The 27,482-nt window shown below is 41.0% G+C and overlaps 4 protein-coding genes across 6 annotated transcripts; 3 read left to right on the forward strand and 1 right to left on the reverse strand.

Annotated features, from left to right (window-relative positions):
- Positions 1–809: 809 nt before the first annotated feature.
- fbxl15 (F-box and leucine-rich repeat protein 15) lies at positions 810–4,764 on the reverse strand. 2 transcript variants are annotated; one of them, XM_084341829.1, is made up of 5 exons: positions 4,623–4,764; positions 4,139–4,298; positions 2,613–3,115; positions 2,278–2,504; positions 810–2,114 (listed from the first exon to the last, which is right to left on the reverse strand). In XM_084341829.1, exons 1-4 carry the CDS (start codon positions 4,646–4,648, stop codon positions 2,315–2,317), a joined length of 879 nt encoding a protein of 292 aa, XP_084197955.1. In that variant the 5' UTR covers positions 4,649–4,764; the 3' UTR covers positions 810–2,114; positions 2,278–2,314. The 2 variants fall into 2 exon arrangements, with proteins under 2 accessions (XP_084197955.1, XP_084197954.1); XM_084341828.1 differs by having other exon boundaries at positions 4,139–4,301.
- A 914-nt stretch (positions 4,765–5,678) lies between these two features.
- Positions 5,679–8,481, forward strand: gpx9 (glutathione peroxidase 9). Its single transcript, XM_084341848.1, has 5 exons — positions 5,679–5,934; positions 6,059–6,152; positions 7,758–7,888; positions 8,008–8,138; positions 8,223–8,481. Exons 1-5 carry the CDS (start codon positions 5,803–5,805, stop codon positions 8,278–8,280), a joined length of 546 nt encoding a protein of 181 aa, XP_084197974.1. The 5' UTR covers positions 5,679–5,802; the 3' UTR covers positions 8,281–8,481.
- Positions 8,482–9,137: 656 nt separating this feature from the next.
- On the forward strand, positions 9,138–12,497 carry ndufb8 (NADH:ubiquinone oxidoreductase subunit B8). Its single transcript, XM_084342050.1, has 5 exons — positions 9,138–9,281; positions 9,514–9,640; positions 9,809–9,908; positions 10,826–10,981; positions 12,338–12,497. The coding sequence occupies exons 1-5, from the start codon at positions 9,149–9,151 to the stop codon at positions 12,428–12,430; spliced, it is 609 nt and encodes a 202-aa protein (XP_084198176.1). The 5' UTR covers positions 9,138–9,148; the 3' UTR covers positions 12,431–12,497.
- A 213-nt stretch (positions 12,498–12,710) lies between these two features.
- On the forward strand, positions 12,711–25,547 carry sec31b (SEC31 homolog B, COPII coat complex component). 2 transcript variants are annotated; one of them, XM_084342046.1, is made up of 25 exons: positions 12,711–12,845; positions 13,565–13,804; positions 14,188–14,383; positions 14,471–14,566; positions 15,055–15,195; positions 16,247–16,389; positions 16,488–16,587; positions 16,672–16,833; positions 17,421–17,573; positions 17,660–17,890; positions 17,985–18,059; positions 18,143–18,235; positions 18,332–18,440; positions 18,532–18,710; positions 18,796–18,922; positions 19,112–19,257; positions 19,618–19,791; positions 20,055–20,201; positions 20,302–20,482; positions 20,566–20,964; positions 21,764–21,822; positions 22,444–22,569; positions 22,668–22,787; positions 22,912–22,983; positions 24,132–25,547. In XM_084342046.1, the coding sequence occupies exons 2-25, from the start codon at positions 13,602–13,604 to the stop codon at positions 24,309–24,311; spliced, it is 3,612 nt and encodes a 1,203-aa protein (XP_084198172.1). In that variant the 5' UTR covers positions 12,711–12,845; positions 13,565–13,601; the 3' UTR covers positions 24,312–25,547. The 2 variants fall into 2 exon arrangements, with proteins under 2 accessions (XP_084198172.1, XP_084198173.1); XM_084342047.1 differs by lacking the exons at positions 21,764–21,822; positions 22,444–22,569; positions 22,668–22,787; positions 22,912–22,983; positions 24,132–25,547 and adding an exon at positions 21,123–21,206.
- Positions 25,548–27,482: the final 1,935 nt, after the last annotated feature.

Consider the following 27,482-nt stretch of genomic DNA (forward strand, 5'->3'; position numbering starts at 1 on the left):
AGCCTACATTTACTCGACTACTATGTTAGAGAACAATTTAAAAAAAAAAAAAAAAGGTTAAAAGGTTTATTTATTTATAAATTTGAGCTACTTGTACTTTCTTTGAGTGTTTCCATTTTCTGCAGCTTAATACTTCCACTCCTACATTTCGGAGGCAAATATTGTACTTTTAACTCTACTACATTTATTCGATAACTTTAGTTACTTTTTAGATTGCTTGCTGCATCTATGCATGTAAAGGTGTAGCAATACATAGATATTGATAAGAATTGTGATATTAAAAAAGGAAATATAGAAATTGCGTTAATAATCTCTTGTTTATCAGGTAATTTGTTTTCTTTGTATGCTTTTTAAAATGTTTTGAACAGTTATGGTTACAGACTCTCTCCACCTCCCTACACTTGTACTTTGAGTGTATGAATTTGAGGAATACCAGTTTTTATTCAGATTTTATATAGATGTTGTTGCGATAATATTTCATGTAGTGAAAGTTTGGTATCGTGACCTCATACATGTAAAGTGTACTTTTTCTTGTACTTTTGAGACTAGAGCACATTTTGACACATTATCTTTACTTTTACTCAAATATGACTTTGGGGTAGTTTTTACAACACCGTTTTTTCGGATCAGTACTTTCAACTTTCGACTGTTTGGTCTATAAAATGTCAGAAATTTGTGAAAAATGTCGTTTTGTCTGCAACCCAAAGATATTCAGTTTATATATATTTATATATGTAGCACTAAATTATATCACAGCAGATTTGTGCCTTTTCATGTAGTGAAAAAGTGACAATAGTCATTTCTGATGGTGTTGTATTTTACAATTTAATATTTCTTGAACAGTTCATATACTGTATTAATGAGCAACAGCAGTTCAACACAGGTGCTTTTTACAAAACTCATTTCAAGGGGGTTGATGGGAAACGGTCATAATACGTTCCTAAACTTAATTCAAGACAAAAACTCGGCTATACAAGAGTGGATTTATTAACAATATGAATTAAAGGGTCGCTTCACCCACGTCACAGATATTATATATAAACATTCTCCCACTAATCTGCTGCTGGCCATGCAGATCGTTCCGGTGTAACAACTACTGTGAGCAACAAAGCCGGTCAGCAGTTTGAAGAAGTGTCGACAGTGAGGTCTGTGGATCGTCCTGAGGAGACAGGACTTTGTTTCTGGAAGACACGCGAACAAAACTGCATTCACCTTCATTGTCTTGCGGTGGCAGCGGAAGTCTCAGTAGTGGAGAAAATAAAAAACAAGTAAGAAAATGTTTCTGTGCAATTGAGTTGATCCTTTACGCTTGCACACACATATAAACAGTACATGCAAAATGAAATGTTTAATTAAACTCAAACATTTTTTTTGTAATGTTTCCAAATGAAACATAAGATAAATGTTTCTTAAAATATCATAATACACACAAAGTAAATTGTGTATTTTTGTTTAAAAACCAACAAAACAATACACCGTACTTTGGTAAGAATTGCTTTTTTTTTTTCCTTTTTACAAAGCCACATTATTACGACACTGAATGATTACCAGGTAGTGCAGTGGAGTTACAGCGATATACTGTGTATGGTATACCGTGATATGAAAGTTGACGATTATCACGCTGTGTACATTTGCTTATCTATGATATTTAGTTCTACCGTATTATCGTTAATTAAAAGAACAATATTCCAAGTTTATATCAAGTTTCATGTCTGTCGGGACAGAACAGTTTATGAAATCCTAAGAAAGTGTTTGTTCGACCCAGAAACCCTTCTGTTTTGATACATTCAGGGTCACTGTAACGGATAATAACTATAATAATAATTGTATAATACAGTTTGGCGAGAAATCTTCTGAAACAGTTCTCATACTGTGAAAATCTCATACCATTGTAACCCTGGTGCAGTGACATCTTTTGGACATGAGGCAACAATTCTCAAAAAGTTCATGGCTTTCTTCGGTCGCCTCAATGTGGCATCATTTTCAGTTCCAACACAAATGTGCGTCGTTCACATTCCAGTGAGTTTGCTCCTCCACGTCGTGCAGCACATCCCGGTCTTCTTGGATTGTCCCGACACACGTGTCCTTGAGAGTGACCGCCTTGATGAAGACACCTGTAACAAATGTTGATTACAATTGATTGACTGTCATCACCATTATCTGCTCCAGATAGACTATTAAGGCTGAGTTCTAGGCCTGTTTGGATATTTGACAGACATTGCCGGATATAAAAGTGTCAGAAGCTCATAAAGTAGATATACTGCTCATATTACATACCTGTGAGCTCTTGTTGGACAGATAGATGGCCCTTTGGCTATATCTGCAGATTGATAAAGGGAGCAAACCCCAGCACGTCCTGAAGAAGCACCAGAGCCCTCTGCAAAGGCGGCTCAACATCTATCACTACATTGCGCTTCCGTAGAGGATCCAGGCTTGACTCTGTCACATTGTGACAATGATTCACCTTCAGGGACTGCAGCTTCGGGCAGTACTCTGCGAGAGTCCTGTGAGCACAGCATGGAGAGGATCTTATGGATGGGTGCACAAGAAGCCAGGCAGTGGGGATGGCACAAAGTTAGCTGGATTATGCTTGACAATAAGACATGATATACCTGATAGACTGGTTCCTGACCCGCAGGCAACCTGTCAGGTCCAGCTGCTCCAGACCCCTGCAGTTCTTGGCCACCTCCTCCACCGACTCATCGGTGACGTTGGCGTTGACTGCCAACGATAGAGACCTCAACTTCAAGCACTTCTTAGCCAGGTAGCAGATGGCGTCGTCCTTGAGTTGGCGGCAGGCAGTGAGGTCGATCGACTGCAGCCCCCCGCAGTGGTCAGCCAGGCTGCGCAGGGACAGGCTGTCCACCCACTCGCAGTGCGCCAGGCCGAGGTGGTGGAGGTGCGTGCAGCTCAAGGACACGGCCACCAGGGAGTGGCGGGTGAGACAAGCACAGCCGCTCATGTCCACTCTCTGCAGATGCTGGTTCTGGCCGATCACTGGCAGCAGCTCCTTGTCCATCACCCAGTCAGAACAGTTCTGAAGTGAGAGGCTGTGGAGAACTTTGTTGTCCTTTAACATGGAGCAAAATGCCTCCTTGGGAATGGATGGTCCAATCTGTGAATATCACAACAGAGCAGTTAGCGGACCGAGACAATAACTTTCAGTATTCAAGTAAAGGCGAATAAAGGAACAGTTCGCCCAAAATGAAAATCCAGAAGTCCACAAAACATTTTTGGAGCTTCAAAGGAAAACTGTTGCAGCATTCCCCTAAAACACTGAAGTAAATGAGGACTTATTTTAAAATGTAAAAAATACAACCGAAAAAAATAACATAAAACGTCTCCATACAGCTTGTCCAGCCCAATTCCAGTCTCCTGACCCCAAAGATCCCAAATTGATTTGAACATCATTTTAACTCTTGACACCCACTTCTGACAGGGTGTGCATGCTAACACTTTTAGCTTAGCTGCTACAGTGAAGATTTCAGCTTTAAGAAGGATGTAAATAACGTCTTTTCAATTCAATTTGGGATCCTGGGGCTTCCAGGGACTTGGAGTACGCTGGACGAGACATTTGATGTGTTTTTTAGTTGATACTGGCACCAAGGAGGTTATGTTTTCACCTGTGTCCATTTGTACGGTTGGTTTGTGAGCAGGGTAACGCAAAAACTACTGAACCGATATCCACGAAACTTGGATGGAGGATGGGTCTCGGCCCATAAAAGACCCCGTTACTTTTGGTACGGATGCGGTAAAAAGGGATCAATCCAGGAATTTTTTTTTCACTTTCTTTAACACTGTGAGACATTTAGACATCTTGTAAAAATATCAGGGAATAATACGTGGATGTTGATGAAAAAAATCAGGCGTATTTAGGTGGCTGTACAAGTACAATTCAATCTAGTAGATTTAAATGTGTTTCATTTGATATTGGATTAGGCTTGATTGAATTAAAAGGGCACGGTTGGGCGTTGGCTTTGGCCCATCCACTTCAACTGTCAGGAAAACGCCCACAAATGTTTTGTGGACGAACAAAACTTTACCCGACTCTCCATCGACATGGGGACGAGCTTATAAAGACTGGATTCTCACTTTTGGGTGTGCTTGTCCTTTAAAGGTTGGACTCATCAGGACTTACCGAGGACAGATCAAACGTCCTGCAGTTGGCCAGATACACCTGGATGAGGCCGTGAAACTGCTTGCTCACCCTCTGCAGGCTGACGAGGTGTTGCAGCGGCAAATGGCACAAAATATGTGGGACAAGCACATCCTCCCAGGGCAGGTCCAAGAGGTGGCATCTGCTGAGGAAAGCAGACCTTGTTTCACAGCTGAACTTTGATACTGCATGCAGCGTTCACGGAAACAACCATACATGAAATACAATTATGACAGACATATTACACTAATGGTGGATGATGTTACACCAGGCTCATCGCTGTGCTATATAATTAAACCCGAGTCAGCTGCCATAAATAAATGAGAGCGGCAGCAACAACCATCTGATCATCTCATCAGGGACTTGGTACTAGGAAGCTATCGCCGTTAGCCGACAAGCTAGCCAGCCGGGGGTAGCGATCCAGCTGCTTTTTCAAAACAAAACTCGTTTTTTCAGAGGCACTTACGTTCGTGTCTTATCCTCTTCATCCATAATGAGTCGGATATGTTATACAGGGGTTTTAAGGACGCGTTGTTGGTCACAAAGAAGCCAAAATAACGTATTTTTCTTTAGCATCTTGCAGGCGTTTGAGGTGTAACCCAACACTAATGGTGCCTTCAGGTGCTGTTGGAAGAAGCTCCATTCAAATCGAAATGGAGAAATGGGCTGTTCAGCAACGTTGTGCATTTCACAAATATGGCTATAAGGGAAAAGGAGAGCCAATAATTAATGATAATGTGATAGACACACATATATAAACTATTATCGCTGCCTTGGAGGCTTTTTCATCCATTTTATTCTGTTGGTAAAGCAGAGAGTAGCTCAACTCTGCGATAATCGTCTTGTTAACGAAAACAACAACCAACATCCGTTTAGGAAGCGAATTTGCTGTCGTTTGCAGCCAAAAGTGTGTTACTCAAATGTCAGAGACGTCGTTGTGTCGCATTTAGATGACCTATATCTGATATTGCCACCTATTGGGGGGTTTACGAGGGACAACTGAACGCATCAGTCGTAATTTTCCGGGTTTACGTCAAAGATCACGTACAAGCAATTTGTTTTGTTTTTAATTATTATTATAAATGTTTTATAGAGGCCTCCTATACTCTTTTATTCGTGTATTTGTTGTTTTAACGTTCATATTTATAATTCCCTTTATTTAAAACAATTTTAGCACAATATTCACCAAAATAAGTGGCTAATAATTCATCTGTGCAGATAAAAAAAACAGGTTAGAAGTGTTGTGTTGGTAAACAAACCACTGTGCAGCCAAACTCTATATAATTACCTCATAACCATAGCCTTACAACTGTTGTCACAAACAAAATAAATGGAAAGTCAGCGAAAACATTCCTGAATTTCACTCTATGGATTCTGCAGATCCATATATCTTAATTTTGATAATTTGATTTCCTAATGCTGATTGGCTGTCACCATATTAGCAGCCCCTTTTCCTGATATACATGTGTCGAACAAATGACCACCCTGCCAGCTCACCTCTGCCCAGGAGAACAATGAAGTCAGTCATGCTGAACAATTGCTGACCCATGAGTTATGTTTCAGTGAATGAGATGAGCCAACAGGACAGCCGGGCGAACACTCACTCCTGACTGACTACAATCCCATATACAAGCTAAAGTACAAGCATGGCGTGTAAATCAATCTATGATTTCTCTGCTGAGACCCTGGATGGACAGCTGGTTCCGCTCAGTAACTACAGTGGTAAGGTGCTTCTCATCATCAACGTTGCCACCTTCTGAGGGTCAACAATAGAGGAGGTAATAACCTGCGAGAGCGCCGACTGATTACAGCCACGTCACATTATCTCATCATTACGTCTCACAAAATCTGTGCAGTCATTTTTTATTTAAGGCATTTGATTTGGTGTCCTTTTCCCCTCAGTACCATCGACTGAATGCACTGATGGAAATGTTCGGCGACCTCAACTTCACTGTCTTAGGATTCTCCTGCAACCAGTTCGGTCTTCAGTCACCTGGTAGGTACACTGACGCTTGTGAATGTGACATAAGTCAGAGATTATTGACCTGGTAGTATACTGTACAAAATGATACTATAATCTGCATCAGTGGTGGAAAATAACTGTGTACATTTACTCAAGTACTGAAATTTTGAGCTACTACTACACATTTTTGGATAATTTCAAAGCTTTATAGTGTGGTAACCTCTGACAAAAAAACAATGTCTGGTTGTGTCCCACTGTCCCATTCCAGATGTTAAAGGTGCAATATGTAAGAACAGGCCACCTTTCGAAATTCATACAAACAGGGGGCAGCATATCTCTAGAGCAACTGCTAACTACTGCTTACTATGGCTTCGGTTAGCTAGTAAGCTCAGTTAGCCATGCAGCTAGTTGTCCGGACTGAGAGTACAGAGAAGTTGGGTTAGCATTGGTGTTGACATTGTTTGCACAAGAGCTTTGGGCCAGGACGGGACAGGGCTAGCTGGTTGGCATGCTAACTCACAACGTCAGATCAACACATTACTTTAGGTGACTTTTTAATGTTTTCTCTAAATTTGTTTACAAATTGCACCTTTAAACTTAAGTTTACTTTAAAAGGGACAGTGCATATTGATAAAAGACACGGTGATACATGAGTGAAAATGCTAGAATAGGGTTATTGTTCAGCTGCAGTCCTACAGCCAAGGTGTTAAAAAGGCTTCCTCAAATACAACAAAGCAAAGAGAACAACAAAACAAGCGGAACAAAACTGGGCACAAAACAGAACAAGGCACAAAGCAAAGTAACACACGATAAAGGAAAAAGACAAATAAGACATTAGGAACATTCAAACCTGTCGTGACGTGTGTACAGTACATTTAGAATGACATTGCGAACAAGCAGAAGACACAGAGCAAGCGAGTTTAGGGCTGACATGTATCAATCAACCATTGTTTCAGTGGTTACTAAAGGATCTATAGGTGTTAAGTTGTCTAATGTGATCTGAAATTATATTCCACCTTTTGAACCTCAGACAGACCAGGCTGACTGACTAAAGGCACTCTTCCATAACAGAATAGAGAATAGTAGTAGTATCTCCTCTCAGATTAATCCACAACTTGTAATGGAGCTAAATCATGAGTGACTTTCTGTACCAAGTATAAGTTTGCATACTTAAAATCTAGTATTTTGTTTAAGGTTGAGTGATGATTGAAGTAAATACACAGATATTTGAATCATTTAGGAACTGCTGATCGAAACTACTTAACTGTATATAAATAAGTTGAAAGTAGCTCCACTTTGATTAGCTACAACGGTAAAATGCTCAATATGCATTTATACAGCACAACTCTATTCATGTAACAAATGTAAATCGTTTTCTGCAGAATGAGTACTCTTACTTTTCTAACTTACCGACAGCTTTTCTGCAAAGACCTCTGTACTTTTTCTTTAACGTAGTTTTCAATGCATAACATGTTTTTCCAATCAAGTATTTTGCATAAAGTCTTGATATTTGATACTTCTTCCTCCACCACAGCCACACACTTTGTTTGTACATGCTCAGGATACGTGGTAAACATTTGTTGAAGTTATTTTGAAGACTCATGAGCATACAACTCTTTCTGCTTTTATTTTTTTCAGAGGTGAATCATGAGACCCTCAATATTCTTAAGTACGTGAGACCTGGCGGGGGGTTCGTGCCAAAGTTTCCTGTCTATGGCAAGGTTGAGGTGAATGGATTAAACGAAGAGCCTCTTTTCACCTATCTAAAGGTATTATTTCATGTGTTATTTACAGAATTCAAATATTGGGATGACATTTTTTGTGAGTGCTGCGGCTGTTCTGCCCTGAAAACCCTTCCCGATACACTGTCATTTCTGGTTCGCCACAGGAATCTTTGCCATTTGTGAACCCTGTTATTGGAGACATAAAGAAATTCTACTGGTCACCAATCAAAGTCAATGACATCCGCTGGAATTTTGAGAAGTTCTTAATCACTGCAGATGGCATGCCCTTCAGAAGGTAAAGACCCCAAACGTCAACCTAGAAACCCAATCAGCTCTTTGTAACTGTTATAGTGGCTCTAATATTTTCCCTTTACTGCAGGTATGAACTTCACTGCCCCATTGCAACTGTGGAGAAGGACATAGCAGAACTTGTCTGATGGATTTTCCTCAATTTGTCACCAGTGGCAGATTGACGACCGCCCAGTAAATGCACTTGTGCACCTGAGCTGGATCTGATGGGAAGAGGAACAGGCCTCAGGGCTTTGGTGCATTCACTCTGAGAGCAAGTTCCACTTCAGCCACTGGAGGACTTGTCATGTCACATTTTTCTCTATTGTGATGGTGTCTACTACTCAAAGTTAAATAAAAATATATAAAACACTATGAAATAAGTGCACTAATTGTTTGGTTGCTTTCGTTGTCACTCCTGATATCACTCTATTACTAATAGATTGATTGGGGCAGGAGTTGTTTACAGCCTTGTTAAAGCAGCTACAAAGAAGGACATTTTATTTTGTGTTGATTCTGGTGGCCCCTGTGGACAAAAGCAACACAAGCAGCAATGCCTTGTGGATAAAGATCCTGATATGGCTGGCACTTATATTTGTTTTGGAAGTGGGTGAAAGAGAATAGCACTGTATTTTGAATACTTCTTTTTAAACACAGATATTGGCGATGAGGTAATGAATCTATTTGTGGGTATGTGCCATTAAAAACTTTAATACGACGATGATGAAACAATATAAACTTATAGTGCTCCACACTTCCTGTGCGACCCTAAAAATCATCCTCCGCACACTAATTTTATGACTTTATCGGCCCAGATAAATCATTAGAATAACCATAATAACTATATAGAAATAGCCAATCTTCTCACTGATGGTCTCATTTGCTTGTGTAGGTCATATAAAGGCAGTACTGTTACATTAAGACTGTTTCATAGCCATTTAAAAAAACTCTTTGCAGTATATGTTTTGTATGGATCTGAGTTGATCCTTACGCCGACCCATACTTCCAAACGTGCGCATGCGTACTTCTCCGTCTGTCAGACAGCAGCGGCCAGTAAACATGGCTGGTGTTGGCTTCCGACGGTGGGCCCAAGCCCTTTCTAAAGGGAAAGGTTCTGGCATTTCAGCCCTTTTGTCGGGATCCAGAGCAGGTCAGTAGTGTCGTAGATTTTAGTCATACTGTTTGATGCATTTCTCTTAAAATGCATTGGAGAATTTAAAGTTAAAAGCCTCGAATGGACGTAACCTTGACATGCTAACGCTAGCTTATGCTAGCGACGGCTATTCTGAATGAGGGTGAAGGAGGAAATAATAACACTGTTCGCCTGTCAGCTTTATAGTTTAGACTTGTTTTATTCACATGTGCAATTGTTGGTGTTTCAGCCTCTGGCTCGTCAAAGGATACTGTACTTGGACCAACCCCGAAGACACCCGAGGAGATGGCAGCTGCTGCGAAGAAGTACAACTTGAGGGTTGAGGACTATGAACCATATCCCGACAAAGGCGAGGGGTGAGCATTATTTTTAAATGAGCCTGTCGTTCATAGTAGTTTTAACTGTCATTTTCTCTCTGCGGATATTGAAGTCCTGTTCAAATCATGCATTGTTATGTGAACCACCAGTAACAAAGTCTGCACACAAGTGATTAATAGCTATATCTCATCGTTGTGTGTTTGTAGCTTTGGTGATTATCCGAAACTAGTTGACAGATCTCAGCATGAGAGGGACCCCTGGTACCAGTGGGACCACCCTGACCTGAGGAGGAACTGGGGAGAGCCGGTAAGACTTTATTTCCTGTAGCTGGAAATATCTATTTTTGTGATCAGGTGTACACATTTAGTGTATTGGCTAGGCTAAGGATGTTAAAATACTGACATTTTCTCCTCTTGATACCACTGCAAAAAGTAAATAAAGGTTCTAGGCACACATCATAGAATAGTACTTTCTTTGTTTTTTATTTTAAAATTAATAACCTGCACACAATGCTGGTACACTCACTAAACATTTGTATGGTATCTGTGCAGCCTTAGGTGGAAAATCTGATTTTGGATCTGTCTTTGTGTCATGTTTTGTTTTGCAAATGTGGATACTGTATCTTTTCAGACACACCTTAGGCCAAGCTGATATTTGCTGATATGAGCATGTCATGTATATGTAAGGCGATAGGTACCAGAAAATTACAGTACAGGGGCTGGTTACACCAGTTTTGTAACATGCAATGTGATTTTCGACATGAGCTTATTTTAGTATTGCTCAATTCGACATTTTCGCTCACCGACAAATCAATAGCTGTACTTGACCCTTGCATGAACGCGTGAGAGCCCTGTAGGAATTGAGTCATGGGTGAAGCTGCCATCTGTGTATTATCAGTGCAACAAAGTGCTTTTATTAAATAGTCCCGAGAAATACCAAATATGTTTACAACCATGTGGAAACAAAAGCATATATATATTTACCAATGTTTTTTTGTTTTTTTTTGCATAGCAACATTGTAGTGTTAGATATTGACATTTCTAGTGATAATAACGTAGAACATATTCATCATCCTCTGCATAAACACTCTTTCTTTTGTATATTCAGATCAGCTTGTTTGCTCAGTAGCACTTCTTTCTCTGCTTAGGGCAGTGTCTCTGTACAATCACCAGTTCACTTAAAGACTTTGATTGTTAATCACTGATTGTTTTGTCTGTTTGTAGATGCACTGGAACTTCGACATGTACATCAGGAACCGTGTGGATACATCTCCCAGCCCTGTTCCCTGGGCCACAATGTGCAAACAGTTGTTTGGTTTCATCGGGTTCATGCTGTTTATGTTCTACATTGGGGAGGAATTCAAGTCTTACCAACCTGTTGTAAGTACAGACCAATGTTTGGATTTATTTTTGGTAAAACATACTATTTTGATGTGAAATGACCTGATCAATTAATGCATAGTTTTAAAAGGGAGATGATGCCTTGCCTTGGCCCACCGCTGTGGCTCATCAGTAAAGAACTTTCTTTTCTTAATATGGTTTTCACCCACTTCCAACAGTGTCAAATAACAAATACAGCAAAAAAAAAACTACAAATAAAATAAAACACTTTAGTTAATGTTTTTCTCCTTTTCTTGATCTTAATCTGTGCTTTATTCCCTCTGTGCATTCTGGTTTATTAACATTTTAATAGTGGTTACATTTTAAAGGCGTACAGAGACTTGTGTAATTAAATTATGCATGTTAGGATAATACGCCACAACAGTGCGAAGTTATGTTGTATTTCCTGTCAGTTTGGGCTGACTGCCCAAACCCGTTACCCAAAACATATTTGACATTGGATATAGCATTGAAAAGTTTACGAGACGTGAGGATTACAAAATTCCCCTCTATGCTGGATACACGTTTGAGTAACAAACAAACAAAATTTGAATACCAAATTATTTGAATAAATTGGTATTCAGACTTTCAGAACATATTTGCATGTAATACAACACAAGTTATCTGGCTAACTTGTAAACTGAGACACCCAGAACAACTGTTAAAGATGGCAAGATAAGATGTTGATTCCCAAAGAGAGAAGCCAGTAGACATAATGTACAGTAGAATTATTTCTAAATGAGTAAACTCTTCTAAATGAACTGAAATTAAATACCCTGTTTACTGTATCTACTCTTTAATACATCCTCAATTTTCTAACCACTGCATGTCACTGATACTGGAATTTCTAGTTTGATTCAATACCTTGAATACTATCAGAATGTTAGCATTTTCAATGCCGCTTGGAAAAATTGACCCAATTTTAGATTCTTATTAATATAACAAGGCGACATCGAGATATGACTTTTCTCTCACATTCGACAAGCTGTAGTAAACAGTAAATATCACACTTTTTTGTGTGTTCTCTTTAGATTATGTGTAAATTAGTGTGTGTGTGTGTGTCAACTCGCTGTTGGAGGGGAAGTGTGAGAAAGCGCAGCTGGCACTGCTGTAATGACACCGCAGAAAATGAGTAATGAAAGTGTTTGAAATATCCAGAATCACTATGTATTCATATATTGGTATTTTTGACAACACTTGTACTCTAAATCATGCAGTTGCAATGTTGTGATCAAGACTGTTTTAACATAAAGTAGTTCATTGAAAAAATATTTGTGTTTTATTGTCACTTCTTGTGTCCCTTTTTCATTTGTTAATATAAACATTTTCAATAAAGCATTTTCTCTGTTCTTCCAGGCACCTAAACAGTATCCCTACAACAACCTGTACCTGGAGAAAGGAGGAGATCCGGAAAAACAACCAGAAGAAGTCAAAAACTATGAAATCTAAATTACTTAAAACCCATTCTACTCGTGTATATATATTTCTGTCAAGAATAAAGATGTTAACAATTACATTCCTTGTTGTGTTGTTCTTGTTTTTTGTATAGAAAGAATTTCAACTTGCCACACATAGATTAAAGATTAGCATTTTGACCAACAAGTGACAAGAAACATATGAGTATTATTGGATTCATCGTTATGAATGCAAGTTATGCAGCAGACAAATATTTTTGGGTCAACGAGGAGCGCGGGGTTACCTCAGGACACTACCTGATGAGAAATGTCCTTGTCGGCTACCGTAGCGTAGTGACAACACGGCAAAGCACTTTGGTCGGAGTCTGCCTGCGGCTAAGCTGCTAGCTTGGCTGATAAGTAGCGCTCCAGTTTGTGCGGACGGTCAGGCTGTGATACAGACAGTTGACGTGAGTTGCTTTTTAACCCATATTATGTTTTCTGTCTGTCTTGAAAGTGTCTGATATACAGTGCTTCTCATTTGTGCTGAAATATGGTGACATGGGTGGTGGCTGTTAGCTTGTTAGCTAGCGGCTCCGGTTATGTACTGGAACGGCTATGCACTATCAGCTAGATGAAGCGTTGATATGACATCTCACCTATGTATTGGCATGCATGAGAGATTATCTGCCCTTTTAATACCATTCCAGTGTTTATTAAGTAATGATTGCAGTCGGATATTCTGTATACAATGTCATATTAACTATACATAGCTAAAAGTAAGTCTGTGAAACATCTTTGGAGACGTTATTGCGAAATGCTAACGTTAGCTAACTGCATATCAGGTTAGCCTGCGTTAAATTTAGTTCCAAGTGGCTCGGGGACAATTTGATGTAAACAACATAACCGGAAACTAAATTAAAATCACTACGATGTATATAACCCGTAAAGTTAGTACAACATAACATTTTGTAACATGGGTGGAAGCTGGCTGTGTGCTCGAACAGTTAGCTAGCAGTTTCAGGAAATAGTCGGATGCATATGTCAGTAAGGGTGTCACCCTGTTGGAGCCAAGTTTGATGGTAGGAATATTTGATTTGTGTTCACAGATTTCTGCACTCAACAATAATTGTTAACCCACAACCATTGCTATATAAAGATGGTTATTGTCTCTGATTTCGTGGAGTAGGTTCGTCTGTCCAGGACTTGGTATTAGCAGAGAAAAAATGAGGCTGAAGGAGATCCAGAGGACTGCCCACCAGGCGTGGAGTCCTGCCGGACACCATCCCATCCACCTGGCCTTAGGAACATCAGCACAACAGCTCGATGCCTCCTTCAACACCACAGCTGCCCTGGAGATATTTGAGGTGGATTTTTCTGACCCGTCACTGGAAATGCAGCTCAAAGGGTCATTACCCACAACAAACAGGTAATTCATAGAATAAAAGATGCTTTTTGTTGATGAGATTGTCGGCCACAATTATTTTTTACCACTGTCCACATCAGCCATTGTAAGTGGAAGTGACTTGGCTTTTTCCTTTGATTTAATACTGCTGTATTTTTGTACGGGATGGTTAGCGTTTGTCTCAGTATTGCCAAATACCACAGAAATAAGGCCTGTAAACATGAGAAACCTCCAGCATTCTCGTTGTAATCAGGATTAATTCCTCATCCTGATACACAGAATGTTTCTGTTGGGTATCATCACAACACTTCAGGCACTTAAATCTGCATTTTGTCACACATGTTTAAAGTTTGCATCGTAGAAAAGGGGCTATGCTAATTATTCTCTATGCTTTTCTTCTTCCATAGGTTGCACAGTATCGTATGGGTGAATTTTGGAATGGGAGCAGATGGTACTGGAGGGAGACTGGTCGGTGGCAGTGAAAATGGCACATTGACTGTATATAACCCAGAGGTCATAATGAGCGCCGGAGCTGATGCCATAGTGGGAGAGTCTGACAAACACACCGGACCCATTCGAGCACTCGATTTCAACCCTTTTCAGGTAAATGTCTGAATTAAAATCTATTGTCCTTACAGAAAGTTCAAACAAAAGACTTTTTTTTATTAATCTTTGTCAAATTCTCCTCAGAGTAATCTCCTTGCATCAGGAGCAAATGATTCAGAGATATATATCTGGGATCTGAACAACTTCAGCAGTCCGATGACTCCAGGAGCAAAGACACAGGTGGGTGTCTGAATGAGAGATGATGGCTTTAATGGATTTCACACATCTGTTATGAGGGATTAGCCGATTTCTTGTTTTGATCCTGCCCCATTTACTGTTTGAGTCTGAACCCAAAATAGAAACCACAATCCCCAACAGGCAGCTTTCTCCTTCTTTCTGCCCGTTTCTAGTTTCATATCAGTGAGTTAAGACTGAAAGCCACAAGAACGTTTTGTTTATGGTTTCCTCCTTCCCTTTAGATTGTAGTTATTGATGCCTTGTTACATGGACATTTCATTTTCTTCTTTATAAAAACAATTGAACCTTACTGAATATATTGTTCCTGTATCCCTATCAGCAGCTTTCTCTTAAAGGTCACTAAATGGGTAGCAACAATGTTTGCACGGCACAGCCTTTGTAGTATTAACATCTGAATATCAGTGATCTGTTTGTCTCAGACACACAGTAAGGTTTGTTTTAACAGCAACAGCCTTTGTCTCTTCTTTCAGCCTGCTGAAGACATCAGTGTCGTGTCCTGGAACAGGCAGGTTCAGCACATCCTAGCCTCTGCCAACCCCAGTGGGAAAGCAGTTGTGTGGGACCTGAGAAAGAACGAGCCCATCATCAAGATCAGTGACCACAGCAACAGGGTAAGTGGCTTTAATACAAACACAGCAAGTCTAAAGTTACAGTCTTCCAAATTACTGCACTGCTGTGTTTCACGAATCAATCAATAAGGCTCGTCCACCACACTTCAGCAATATTTTCAGATTAATGAACATTTGCTTAGCAGTTATTCAAAGGCCTTTTCTGTTCTGACAAGTTGTCCAGTGAGCTGCAATCATAGTGAGAGTTTGTTCGTCAGCCAGGCAATTTACAGCAAAACAATGGCTCTGTATCAAACAGGATGATTGGCATACCCTCTAACTCCTGTTTTTTGGCTTGCCGTTAAATTACTAGACAAACACGTAAAAATCAAATTATCAAAAAGGTGCAATAATTGTGAATCTTGCCAATAGAATTTTGGCTTAGGGCTGCACCTGTTTCTCTTCGTTATACTTAATTTGTTTTGATAAATACTCGACTATAATTCTGCCGTCCAGTTCCGGTACAGTCCAGTGCACCTGCAGAGCAGCCGTCCAACACTTAACCCCTGTAACAGCTTTCATCTTTCAGACATCCGACTTCAGACATCACATTTCCGCACAGTGATTGAAATTAAAAGAGAGTTCCGTAACAATATCTTGACACACCACGCAGCGTCACTCTTTCCTGCCTCCTGATATCCCTGTCAGCCAAATTTCAGGTCACCTTTGATGGTTACAGCTTGCAGTTCAGGCAACTTCACAACACCAGAGCCGAGGGCATCTGAAGAGAAAAACGTCACGCCACTCTTAGTTTCTATTATCCCTATGTATCCATTACCTTAAGTTTTGTATTTAGCTTAGATTATGAAGCAAGACTCAGCTTGTGGAAGTTGAAAGCCTGCCAAGCTGTTATCCTGGGCTGCTCTGTGAACAATGACGCAGCAGAAAAACTGACAAAATAAGATTCGTCTGGGGAGCTTCTTGAATGATGATTCGAATCTTAGCGGGCAACATTAATGTTGACAAACTTTTTAAAGCCTCTCTAATAATAATTTAACAACAAGTTGAAAAATGTTGCACCCTGTAGAAAGTCTCATCTGTTGTGTATTTTCAGATGCACTGCTCAGGAATGCTCTGGCACCCTGAGGTGGCCACTCAGTTGGTGTTGGCCTCCGAGGATGACCGACTGCCAGTCATCCAGATGTGGGACCTCCGTTTTGCCACATCACCCCTTAAAGTACTCGAGAACCACACAAGGTGAGGCTTTGACAGTTTGAGTGTCGTGCTTATTTCTGTTGGAGGTTTTTTTTTGCAGAATATACTGTATGTTCCCATCTGTTGGTGTTTTCTTACAGGGGAATTCTGTCCATCTCCTGGAGCCAGGCTGACCCTGAGCTCCTGCTGAGTAGTGCTAAAGACAACAGGATCCTCTGCTGGAATCCAAACACTTCAGAGGTATGTGACAACACTGTCTGCTTCTCTGTTATCCCTGAATAACCTCGCCTCATTAGAATGATCTAATGCAATCCTTCATTTTAGGTAATCTACGAGCTTCCAACAACGAACCAGTGGTGCTTTGATGTCCAGTGGTGCCCCAGGAATCCAGCCCTGCTCTCAGCCGCCTCATTTGATGGGAAAATCACCGTCTACTCTGTGATGGGAGGGAGCTTGAAGGCTCAGCAGCAAAGCACAGCCGATAAGGTAACTGCTGTTCCTATGCGATGTTTAATCCCAAAGGCTGAGTGCTGAGCTGCATCGTTTGTCCACAAGGTGGTGCTGGTGTGAATGGATCGACATCAAGTAATGAGCAACTGTCATTGACAAATGTGCAGAATATAAGTCTGAATTTGAAAGATGGCTATGTGACTGCCTGGAATTTTAGAGATAATTGCCTAAGGTACAGCTACAATTAGTGATTGTTTTCATCATTTATACATTTGTTTATTATTTTCTCAATTTAGTGATTTATGCTTGGTCTGTAAAATGTCAAAAATAGCTTAAAATGTCCCTCACAGTATCACAAAGCCCACATCAACATATTTTAATGTCTTTCTTTGACTGCATAATGGTCCAAAACTCAAAGTTAACCAGTTAAATATAATGGAAGACTAAGAAAAACCTAAAGATATTTACATTTGAGAAGCTAGAACCAGCAAATATTTAACATTTCTGCCTAATCAATTATCAAGATGGTTGCAGATACATTTTCTGTTGACAAATTGACTAATTGTTTGAGCTCTCCTCCAAAGAGTTTCGTTGTTTTAACATTTAACATTTCTATTTAACAGATCTCCTCCTCGTTTGATAACATGGATCCCTTCGGTACAGGGCAGGTGCTGCCACCCCTGCAAGTTCCTCAGTCCACATTGCAGGACACCATCGTCCCTCCTCTGAAGAAGCCTCCGAAGTGGGTGCGCAGGCCGGTGGGGGCCTCCTTTGCTGTAAGTGAAATATCCTATAGGCACGTTAATGGAAAAAGTGAACCATTTCCTTTATGACTCATTTGTTGTTGTGTTTTATCCCCCAGTTTGGTGGAAAGCTGATAACCTTTGAGAATCCCAAGCTGGCTCCGGTGCAGAGCCCTCAGCCCGTCCCCAGACAAGTCTTTGTGAGCCAGGTTTCCACGGAGACAGAGTTCCTCCAGCGCTCCAGGGAGCTGCAGGCGGCGCTGCAGTCGGGCTCCTTCAACAACTACTGCCAGGCCAAGATTCAGAACGCCAAGTCAGACGCTGAGCAGGACATATGGAAGTTCCTTCTGGTGGGGCCTCACATCCATATTTAAACACAACATCAAGTCTTCTGTCAGTGTTGTGTTGTTTTATTTTGAGCTACTTCTCTTTCTCTGTCCATAGGTGAACTTTGAGGATGAAGCTCGTATTAAATTCCTTAGGCTTTTGGGTTTCAGCAAAGATGACTTGGAGAAAAAGGTAGCTGCAAGTTGGTATCTGTCACATATAAATACCTGTGACTCATATTCTGTCTGAGCTGATGAAATATTTTGTTTGCTCAGATTTCAAAATGTCTGGGGAAGAGTTTTCAGCACAACGGACACGGAGTCGATGCCAAAGATCTGGCAGAGAAGATGCAGCGACTCTCCACTGAGGTCTGCACACAAAAAATGTATTCTTAAATCTTTTTTGCATATCAAGTTTTTGCAGGCCATGCTTAGTGTGAACTATCTTTTTGCTGTTTTTTCCAGAGGACTGAAGAAGCAACTGATGCTAGAACCTCAGGTTCTGTTTCACCAGCAGACTTCTTTAGTCACACTCCGCAGGAAAACTCCAACTTCCAGATCCCTGTGTCATGTGGTAAAATCCCTCAATCAATTATGTGATTAAAACACGTTATCTCTGTTTAGTTATCTTGTCTGTAACCACAGTTTGGGTCCTTCTTTTGAAGATACCGATGGTTTGATAAGCCAGGCGCTGCTAGTGGGAAACTTTGAGGGAGCTGTGGATCTGTGTCTGAATGACGGTCGTTACGCTGAAGCCATCCTGCTGTCTATCAGCGGAGGAGAGGAGCTGCTCAAGAAGACCCAGCAAAAATATCTGAGCAAGCAAAAGAACAGCATTTCAATGGTAGGAGTCTGTTTGAATCCTTGTTTTTCATGGGGAAATGATTTAAGCAGCATGTTAAGATAGTTTAATTTGTCCCCGACTGTAGCTCATATCCTCAGTGGTGACCCAGAACTGGAGGGACATAGTGCAAAGCTGTGAGTTGGACAATTGGAAGGAGGCTCTTGCTGCTCTGTTGACCTACGCTCACCCTGAAGAGTTTGCCCGTCTGTGCGGTAGGTCTCTCTCAAGCGTAGCTGCATGTCGATCGTGCCGTGACTTGCCTCGCTTCCAGGAGAACTGTACCATTTCAGTACTTGTTTAACTTGCTGTATAACCTTTCTGTCGATACGCAAACCCCCTGGTATAGTTCTAGCTTCCCTTTTGTCTTTAAGATCATCACATTATGTAATTGCTGTTGGTAGATACCCTGGGAGGCCGGTTGGAGCATGAGAAGACAGAGAAGCGCTGCCTGCAGGCCTGTCTGTGTTACATCTGCTCCGGGAACATCGAGAAGCTCGTAGAGTGCTGGGCTTCGCAGAGAGAAAGCTCCACCCCTCTCGGTCTTGAGGTATAAACTTTGTCAGGTTTGGTCTTTGCAAACTGTTGCACCAAGCATTAATTGGGAGCGTAAAATCAAATGTGAAATATGTGTGGAGTCTTATTTTTATTATTCTGAAAATTAAAAAGTAGAGAAGAAGTAGAGTTGGAGAAAAACAGGTTTTTTTATTAGTGATTCATGTCTCTCATGTGATGAGGTAGGAATGGCTGCTTGTACTGACGTGCAGAACTGGTGTAACAGTTTGAGGATAACTTTCACTTGCACACAATTCTATGGGCTGTACGTGCAATTTGCTGTTGTAGCCCAAAGGCAAGAGCATAGCAGTCACAACATGTTTTCTTCCCTTTTTTTTTTTTTTTTCTTTTTCAGGATCTGGTGGAAAAAGTAATGATGCTGCGTAAGTCGATCGAACGCCTCCGCAACAGCGAGGTGGCGGTCCAGAGCCCCATCCTGGCAGAGAAGCTGACCTGCTACGCTGGCATACTGGCTGCAGAGGGCAGTCTGGCCACTGCCATGACCTACCTGCCTGAAAACACAGACCAAGTAAGAAGCACATCTGTAACCTAACTACAAAACCCAAAATGAATAGGTTTGCTCCATTTGGACTGCAATGAATACTCAGGATACAACAATTATAGTCTGAGGTCTTGACTACTAGTCCTGGTTGTTCAGGAACGCTCCCGTTCAGTGGGAAAAAAGCTTCAGTGTAACAAAATCATTTCAAAATGACTGGTGCTTAGTGAAACTAGTTAATTGCTGCAACCATAATAACTAACTTTGTTGTGTTTGCATTTGTGTCCATGCAGCCTGCGATCACGATGCTGAGAGACAGGCTGTTCCACGCTCAGGGAGAGGCTTCTGTCGGACAGCAGCCTCCAAACTCCTTCAACAGAGCCAACGTGTCCACAGCCAAGCCCGCTCCTGCTGCTGCTGCACCAAAAGCACAAGTCATGGTATAAATCTATTCTTTAGTGAGATTATCTTCCTGTGGTGTTATGGATGTTTGAGCTCTTCTGATAAACACAATGTTATGGGGTTTTTTTCAAACCTCAGAGTCAATACCAGCCCTCCGCTCCTGCCCAGCAGCAGCCTCCTTTGCCATCGGTTTTTACTCCACAACCTGCTCCCACCAACATCAGGCCTGGTCTTCCACCTTCTTCTCATGGTCTGCCGCCCAGCGCGACCCGCCCTGCCATGAGGCCTTCCTACCCCCAACATCCTGCTCCGGCTCCAGGTTTGACGTAGATTATTTGTATGCTGCTATTTTCAGGCTGATGTAATTAGATGGTCGATTCAATGCCCCGTTTCCTTTCCCAGGTTTCCTTCCTCATCAGCCATTCCAGCCTCAGCCGATGTCCCTTGGCGGACCCTCAGCCTTCCCTCCTCCAGGTCCTTCTATGTCAGCTGCTAACTTATCAGGACCTCCTCTACAGCCTTCGTCTTCGACCCCTGGAGGGATGCCCCCTATGCCCAGCCCCGGGGTGCCGCCGACAAGCTTCATGCCGTCTACCTCTTTACCCTCAGGCCCCATACCACCCAGCTCCCAACCCGGAGCCCCGGTTCCCATGTACCCAGGGGGTTTCCACAGCCAGGGTCCTGCACCCCCCATGGCATCTGGTCCCTATGCTCCTATCGGGGCAGGGTATCCGCAGGGAGGCCCCGGTGCTCCTGCTGTGAAGCCGTTCCCGGCCCCTGCTGTTGCTCCTCCTCCCACAGGTAAATAGTCACTTTGTGGTCAAAAAGTCATCATGTTTTTTGCTTTTTCACACATTTTTATGTGTTCGTCGATAATGACAGATCTCCACATGTTAGCTGGAATCTGTTGCTAATGGTTACCGAGTACTCTTCAGCTGTCCACCTCATTTGACTTGCAGGATACTTTCCCTGGCTGAATTCCCAGTGTGACCTCGAAGGTGACAGATGTTAGGGTTGGATATGCATTGAAACACACACTCGAGTGACCCGAAAACATCTGTACAATATAATACAATACAGTACAACATCCCTTATATGAGAGTTTCTATATTGTTCTGGTCACTCAGTGTGTTTTTGGTGGTGTTTGCCTGTGCTGCTATATGCTTTAGGTAAATGTAGAGAGCTGATTTGTTTGTTTGTATGTTGACAAAACCATGGTTTGCAGGCTTTTTATTAAGGATTATAAAATGTCCGCCCCTTTTAAATAGAACATACACTTCCCACATTGATGGAGCAAATTAAGATTTAAATAAAACATTTTACATGTTTGAGCTCAAAACAGCTATGAGATGCTTTTAATCATCCAGCACTGGTGTATTTTTGCTGTTGAGTGATGATGAGGATGCTGCCTGAAGATTTTGCCACATCTGCTGAAACTGCTGTGATTTATGGCTTGATGACATGTTTCCACTTTATTTTTGCCACATAGACTAACCTTTGCTTCTCGTTAAGACAATCTTTGTCTGCTTGAGTGTTACTACAGGAATACACATGATGTTAGTTTCTTGCTCATTCCTTCTCTTTCTTCTTCTGAATTTAGGACCCCAGGAAGGCTGGAATGACCCACCAGCAGTGCGAGGTGGACCCAGGAAGAAGAAGGTACAACTGTTTTTGGGGTTTTTTTACATGCTGACTAGTATTCATGGAGATAATTATATAAATGATCAGCCAATAAACAGTTTGTTTTTCTATATGGGTTTTAATTTGTCTCCTAAACACAACTATGTGGATTTTCTTAATCATTTAAAATGACTTGAAATACTCAATCTTTCCACTTACCCTCTGGTAACTGCAGAAGTACCCTTGGGTTTCGACTTTGACTACTTGGGATTCACTGCTCTAAGATATGTGGTATACATGTGTGTAAAAGTACTGCCCATTAAGAGCTCAGTTCAATAATTTAGTGTATCATACATTTTTTAGGCTCCACTGATAAATATTGTATGAAAAACAAGAATACTACATCTAATATGTAAGGTGTTGTGCTTAGTGACAAACCCACAGAGAATTACTGTTCGCTTCTCATTAACTTAATTTCCAGCAGCAGAGGGCGGATGTTGTCAGCAAACAAACCCGCCGCCTGCTCAACACCAAAAAGCAGAAGTCGGCAACTAGCTAAATATATCTTCAAGTGGCAAAAAAATTCAACAAACAACCTTGAATGATATGTCGAATCTAACCGTGTTGTTTTGGATGTGTCTTCCTGTTGTGTGAACGCAGGTCCCTGACAACTATACCCCACCAGCCCCCATCACAGCCCCTGTAATGGGATTCCCCGTGGAGGCCCCTCAGCCCCACGACCATGCCCAAGTCCCTCCTGGAGCCCCCCAGGAGCCCAGCGTGCAGGTTGGTATGCGACAAGGGGATGTTGTCTGAATTCTCAGCAGCAACGCACACAACAAATGTAAACACCTTGTATTTGTGTTTTCCTTGTTTCCCCTCAGCTCCTCCAGCAGCTGCCAGCGGAGAGGGTGGAGCAGAAAGAAATCCCAGCTGAACACATGGTTCTCAAATCCACCTTTGACAGCCTGGTGCAGCGCTGCCAGCTAGCAGCAAGAGACCCAGTAAGTGTTGTCGTGTGTGTGCGTGTGGCTGCATGTAATAAAGCTTGTATTAACTGGTGGGGATAAAAAGGGAAAAATTTGGCCTTTATTGAATAGAAAGTAACCACAAATGTTTCCTCCCCAGCAAACGAAAAGGAAGCTTGATGATGCAGCCAAACGTTTGGGATTCCTGTACGACAAGCTGAGAGAGCAGTCGGTAAGAAATTATGAAATTATTATCAAACAGGGTACCATCATGCTGCAAAAACATTAGATAGACTGTACAAAGCTGTTTTTAGCCCTGTGGTGAAGTTCAAAGTGCTTTAGGCAGGATGTTTATATAAAAATGCTCCTGTTATCTTAACAATAATGAAAATAATGTCACATTTCTTCTGAAATTCTTGTATTTATCACCACCTGGAGTCGTCTTTGCTCAGTGCCCACATGTGGTGATGAATTTAAACTTAAAGGACCTTTTGAAATCAGAAAAAACTGAGCAACCAAACTCATGTTGCTGTAGCTGAGTTTCTTGGAGCCACACAATCAAACATCCACCTCCATTTTGGGTGGCAGAAGTGTCTGAGACAGATGGTTCAAAACTCAGTCAGCTAAAAACATACCTATCAGCATGACAGGGTCAATTAGACCTAACTGACAAAATGTTTTCTTGTGTGATTTTGATGAAACAAGCCTTTGAAACTCTTTCGTCGCCATTCTTATAAAATATGCTGCACAAAATCAGTGAATCACATATTTCAGCGTTCCCGCAGCCTTTTTTTAAAGAGTTAAATAAGGAGCGCCTCTGCTAACGTCAGAAGAAACCATAAAATTCTTCAGAAATATAATATTAAGCTTCAGGGAGAACAAGTGGTGGAACACATGAAAGGCCACATATGTAACAAGTGAGGCGATTGTTTAAACCATCATCGAGTAACTGCATCGATTACTAGATGAGAAACACCTGAATCTGTCTCGTCACTTGATAGATGGGGTGATAGATCGATCATCACGTTGTATGTTCACAAAGTCATGGAAAAAATTACTTTTTAGAAGATTTTAAAAGTTGAAAAAAGTAAAGACAAACAGCCCAGTTAGCCACAATCAAGTGCCTAAATGTGAGAAGAAACTTCAGGTTAAACTGAAGTTAGTTTGTTAATCTCCATTTCATATCCCAAAAATCAGAATCTGTTTTATTAGTAGACAAGCACACAATTCATTTGTGATGGGATTTTCTCCAATAAGAATAATAATATATATAAAAAGAAAAGAAATCCAGAAAATATATACACGCTGTTATGATAGTAAAAGGGAGTAAAAGGGTGCCACATAGTAACGTGTAACATTTCTTCCTCGCCGATCTCGTAGCTCTCTCACAACATCCTGAACGGGCTCCACGAGATCAGCCGCTGCGTGGCGAGCCAGAACTACCAGCGGGGCCTGGAGGTCCACACCCAGGTGGTCAGCAGCAGCAACTTCAGCGAGATCTCCGCCTTCATGCCCATCCTTAAAGTGGTCATGACTATCGCCAACAAGCTGAGCGTGTAACCTACCGCGGGACGCCACGAGCCCACACTTCAGTGTTATCATATTGTTATATATGTATTTATTTCTCTTTTTTTGACCTGATGACGTGCTTTGATAATGAGAATAAGTACTGATTATATTGCAGATTGTGGTCTTCATCACTCCCTCCTGGAGCAGTCGGCTGATTCGGGGCAGCGAGGTGGAATTTTGTAGATTTTGTCGATGTTGCTGTGGTAATTTTGCGATAAGATGAATGTATCCTGAAAGTCGTGATTCTGTGTAAATTCAACAGTCGGTGTAAAATACGAAGCAAGTGGTGCAAAGTTTGAATGAAGGCGGCGTTTGGAGAAGTATGTGCATCTTCATAGACCACACTCACGCATATATTTTTCCTCTCAGTTCAGCAAAATAAACATGGAAACACTGATTGAATGCATGCAGCGCTCCAGCTGCAGAAACAAAGCCTCTGGGACTTGCAAATCCTTCATCCACTGTAGGGGTGATAATAAAGTCTGGGTTGCGCTTACTATCTACTGTCGGTGTAGTTTGTACGAGAGAGAAACGAACTCTTTATATCATTTCAAAACAAGCATCATTTGTAAAGACTGTAACATAAATACTGATTGTTCTCTTCACCTGCTGTAACAGATTGTGTCTAGTTAACGGTGCCATGAGGCGGTTTTGGGCCAAAGCACTGATGAAGACGGCAATTGTCAAAGTTTATTCTCCTTTCTGTTACCCCTAGTTGCATATTGTTACTTCCTGTTCGCTTGCGTGAATGACTGAATCTTACTTCTTCTTTTGTTTTTGTTTTTGCATCAGTGTGCATGTCTCCCCACGTTAACCCCTTCCCTCACTGCTGAGTTCACATGGCAGCTCATGGACAAAAAATTAATTTATGTTGAACTGCGATTGAACCGACACTCATCTTTCCACCCCGGCTACATCTTCTCCTTTTGTAACTCCCGATTACTTTGTTGTTGTTGTTTTTTTAGAAATCGTAATTGTTTTAGATTAGATCAAAATGACGATTATAAAGAAAAGAAAAGAAAAAAAAATGAACTGACAAATGAAAAACATGATATTCTGAGGTTTTGTAGCTGGACGTAAAGCTGGAGCGTTTGGTGTATCACGGCAGCAGAAGGCAGTGAAGTGCCTCCGTGTGCTCATTTTGGTTGCACAGATATTTATACAATCCATGTTGCTTACTTTACTCATTGCGGTATCTTTTTTCAAATAAAATTTCATTTCAAAGGTTGTGAGACTTGGATTATTTTCTTTGAATGTATTGACTCATGAATTTGTCACATATATATATATATACTTTTTATATACTGGTTGTAACTAATGGCTTTATTAATGGGTAAATGTCAGGTTTTATAAGATGACAAAGTGACATTCACATATTATGTCATATATCAGATTTACGGTGTGCCACTTGTTGCTTCTGGGTTGAATGTGGCCCATTGAGACCTGGTTTGTAACTAAAAAGCATAACTAAGTTATTAATTAGTAAAGCTTTTGGTTACAGATTTTTTTGAAAGGCGCCTCTTTAGAAACTGGTTCCCAGGTTTCATGTTAAGGGTCCGTGTGGTTTGGCTTCATTTCACATGATGAATTCGTAAAGTGTTTTCAGAAATTCCCATGGTTTTATTTTACATGTGACTTCTTGGATGTCTTGTGGGCTTTCTTTCTGTCTTGTAGGCTGTATGATCTTTTCTTTGAGATATTAAGAGCCAATTCAGGAAGCAGAGATGTGGACTGGAGTCGAGTCGAGTCACTGTTTTAATGACTTGACTTAATTATAATTAATTTAATTATAATGCAAATTTAATTTACTGTTGTACTTTTTGAACCTGGTAGACGAATCGCCCAATAATATCATCATAATAATATTAAACAGATACTAATACCTTGTCTTTTCTCTTTATAAAGACCAGATACTGAAGGTGAGACTGCTCTACGGCTTGACTTACCAAAAGAGTCATACTTGAGTAAAAGTGAAGATATCATGTTAAAATATTACTTTGGTAAAAGTGAAAGTCACCCATAGGAATAGTACCAGTGTTAAAGTCTTAAAGTATCTGATATTAAATGTACTTAAGTGTCAAACGTGCATATAAAGGTTAATTACACAGATTTTTACATTTAGCCTACTGTATACTGTTTTTTTAAATCTTACTGGTAATCAGTAATGTGTTACTTTGAGTCTGATGCAGCATGCAGTCTGCAAAGTTATCAAAAGTAGTGGAGGGGAAATATAAAGTAGCAGAAAAAGAAAACACTGAAGTAAAGTACACCTCAAAATTATACTCAAGTAAAGTACTTGAGTAATGACTCACTTGCTTGGCACTTGGACCAAATGACACAATGAGTCACATGTCTGCCAGTGAACAGACCATATACTTGATCTTTATCAGTTACAAAAAGTATAAATTTAAAGTACGTGTACTTACATGTTATGGTCATTTTAAACTTATTCTGCTTCACTACTGCTTCATGTACACCAGGGAGTTTAAAGGCACATTGAAATGAGTCATTATCTTCACCTTCATCTTCATATCTTTTGTTTACATAGAGTATATAAAGCAAGTATTTTTTTTTATTTGACAGCTATTTTAGAGATTTCACATATAAAACACGTGATTAACAAGTTTAATATGAATCGTTTTGCTTCTTTTAAACTTAACATTACATTTCTGCTACACGTGAATGCAGCAGAAAACACACTCCTGCTTTAAAAGGGAACATTGAGTACTTTTTTACTCCTGATGCTTACTCTGCCTCCAGTTTCCATGTTGAACAGTAGGTGTCTCTGTGTTCAACGTCATGCATGTAGCCTCATCTCTCCAGTGGTGCCGTGCAGCCTCAGCACAATGAGCCGCTGCATGCACCTTCATCAGTTCTTTTTTCTACATCTGGGAAAATCTCCTTCCCCATTTTTTCCAAAAGCACGTGAACGCACCAAAGTTTGCACGTCTTTTCCTCGGACGCTGAACACAAAGTTTAATAATTCATTGGTTTCATTCACCGTCGGCCAAGTCCCGGAGCAGTGAAGTGGCAGTTTACAAGCTGGCACAGGTGGTTCACCTCGCCCGGCCGCCATTGGTCCAGGAGGATCATAAGTCAGGAACCGGCCGCTGATTGGTCGCTCGCAGTCAGACGCTGAGTGAGCTGCGTGGCGTGGATGTT

The sequence above is a fragment of the Pagrus pagrus genome (assembly GCF_965226575.1).
Source record: "Pagrus pagrus genome assembly, chromosome: 21".
NCBI lineage: Eukaryota > Metazoa > Chordata > Actinopteri > Spariformes > Sparidae > Pagrus > Pagrus pagrus.

Coding starts and splice junctions, on each gene's coding strand:
- sec31b (XM_084342046.1), top strand. CDS start 13,602: ATGAGGCTGAAGGAGATCCAGAGGACTGCCCACCAGGCGTGGAGTCCT. Junction 18,923..19,111: donor AGAGTTTGCCCGTCTGTGCG/GTAGGTCTCTCT, acceptor TGCTGTTGGTAG/ATACCCTGGGAGGCCGGTTG. Junction 20,965..21,763: donor TGTTGCTCCTCCTCCCACAG/GTAAATAGTCAC, acceptor TTCTGAATTTAG/GACCCCAGGAAGGCTGGAAT.
- ndufb8 (XM_084342050.1), top strand. CDS start 9,149: ATGCGTACTTCTCCGTCTGTCAGACAGCAGCGGCCAGTAAACATGGCT. Junction 9,909..10,825: donor GGAGGAACTGGGGAGAGCCG/GTAAGACTTTAT, acceptor GTCTGTTTGTAG/ATGCACTGGAACTTCGACAT. Junction 10,982..12,337: donor TCAAGTCTTACCAACCTGTT/GTAAGTACAGAC, acceptor CTGTTCTTCCAG/GCACCTAAACAGTATCCCTA.
- fbxl15 (XM_084341828.1), bottom strand. CDS start 4,648: ATGGATGAAGAGGATAAGACACGAAC. Junction 3,116..4,138: donor GGACGTTTGATCTGTCCTCG/GTAAGTCCTGAT, acceptor TGATATTCACAG/ATTGGACCATCCATTCCCAA. Junction 2,505..2,612: donor GTCAGGAACCAGTCTATCAG/GTATATCATGTC, acceptor CTGTGCTCACAG/GACTCTCGCAGAGTACTGCC.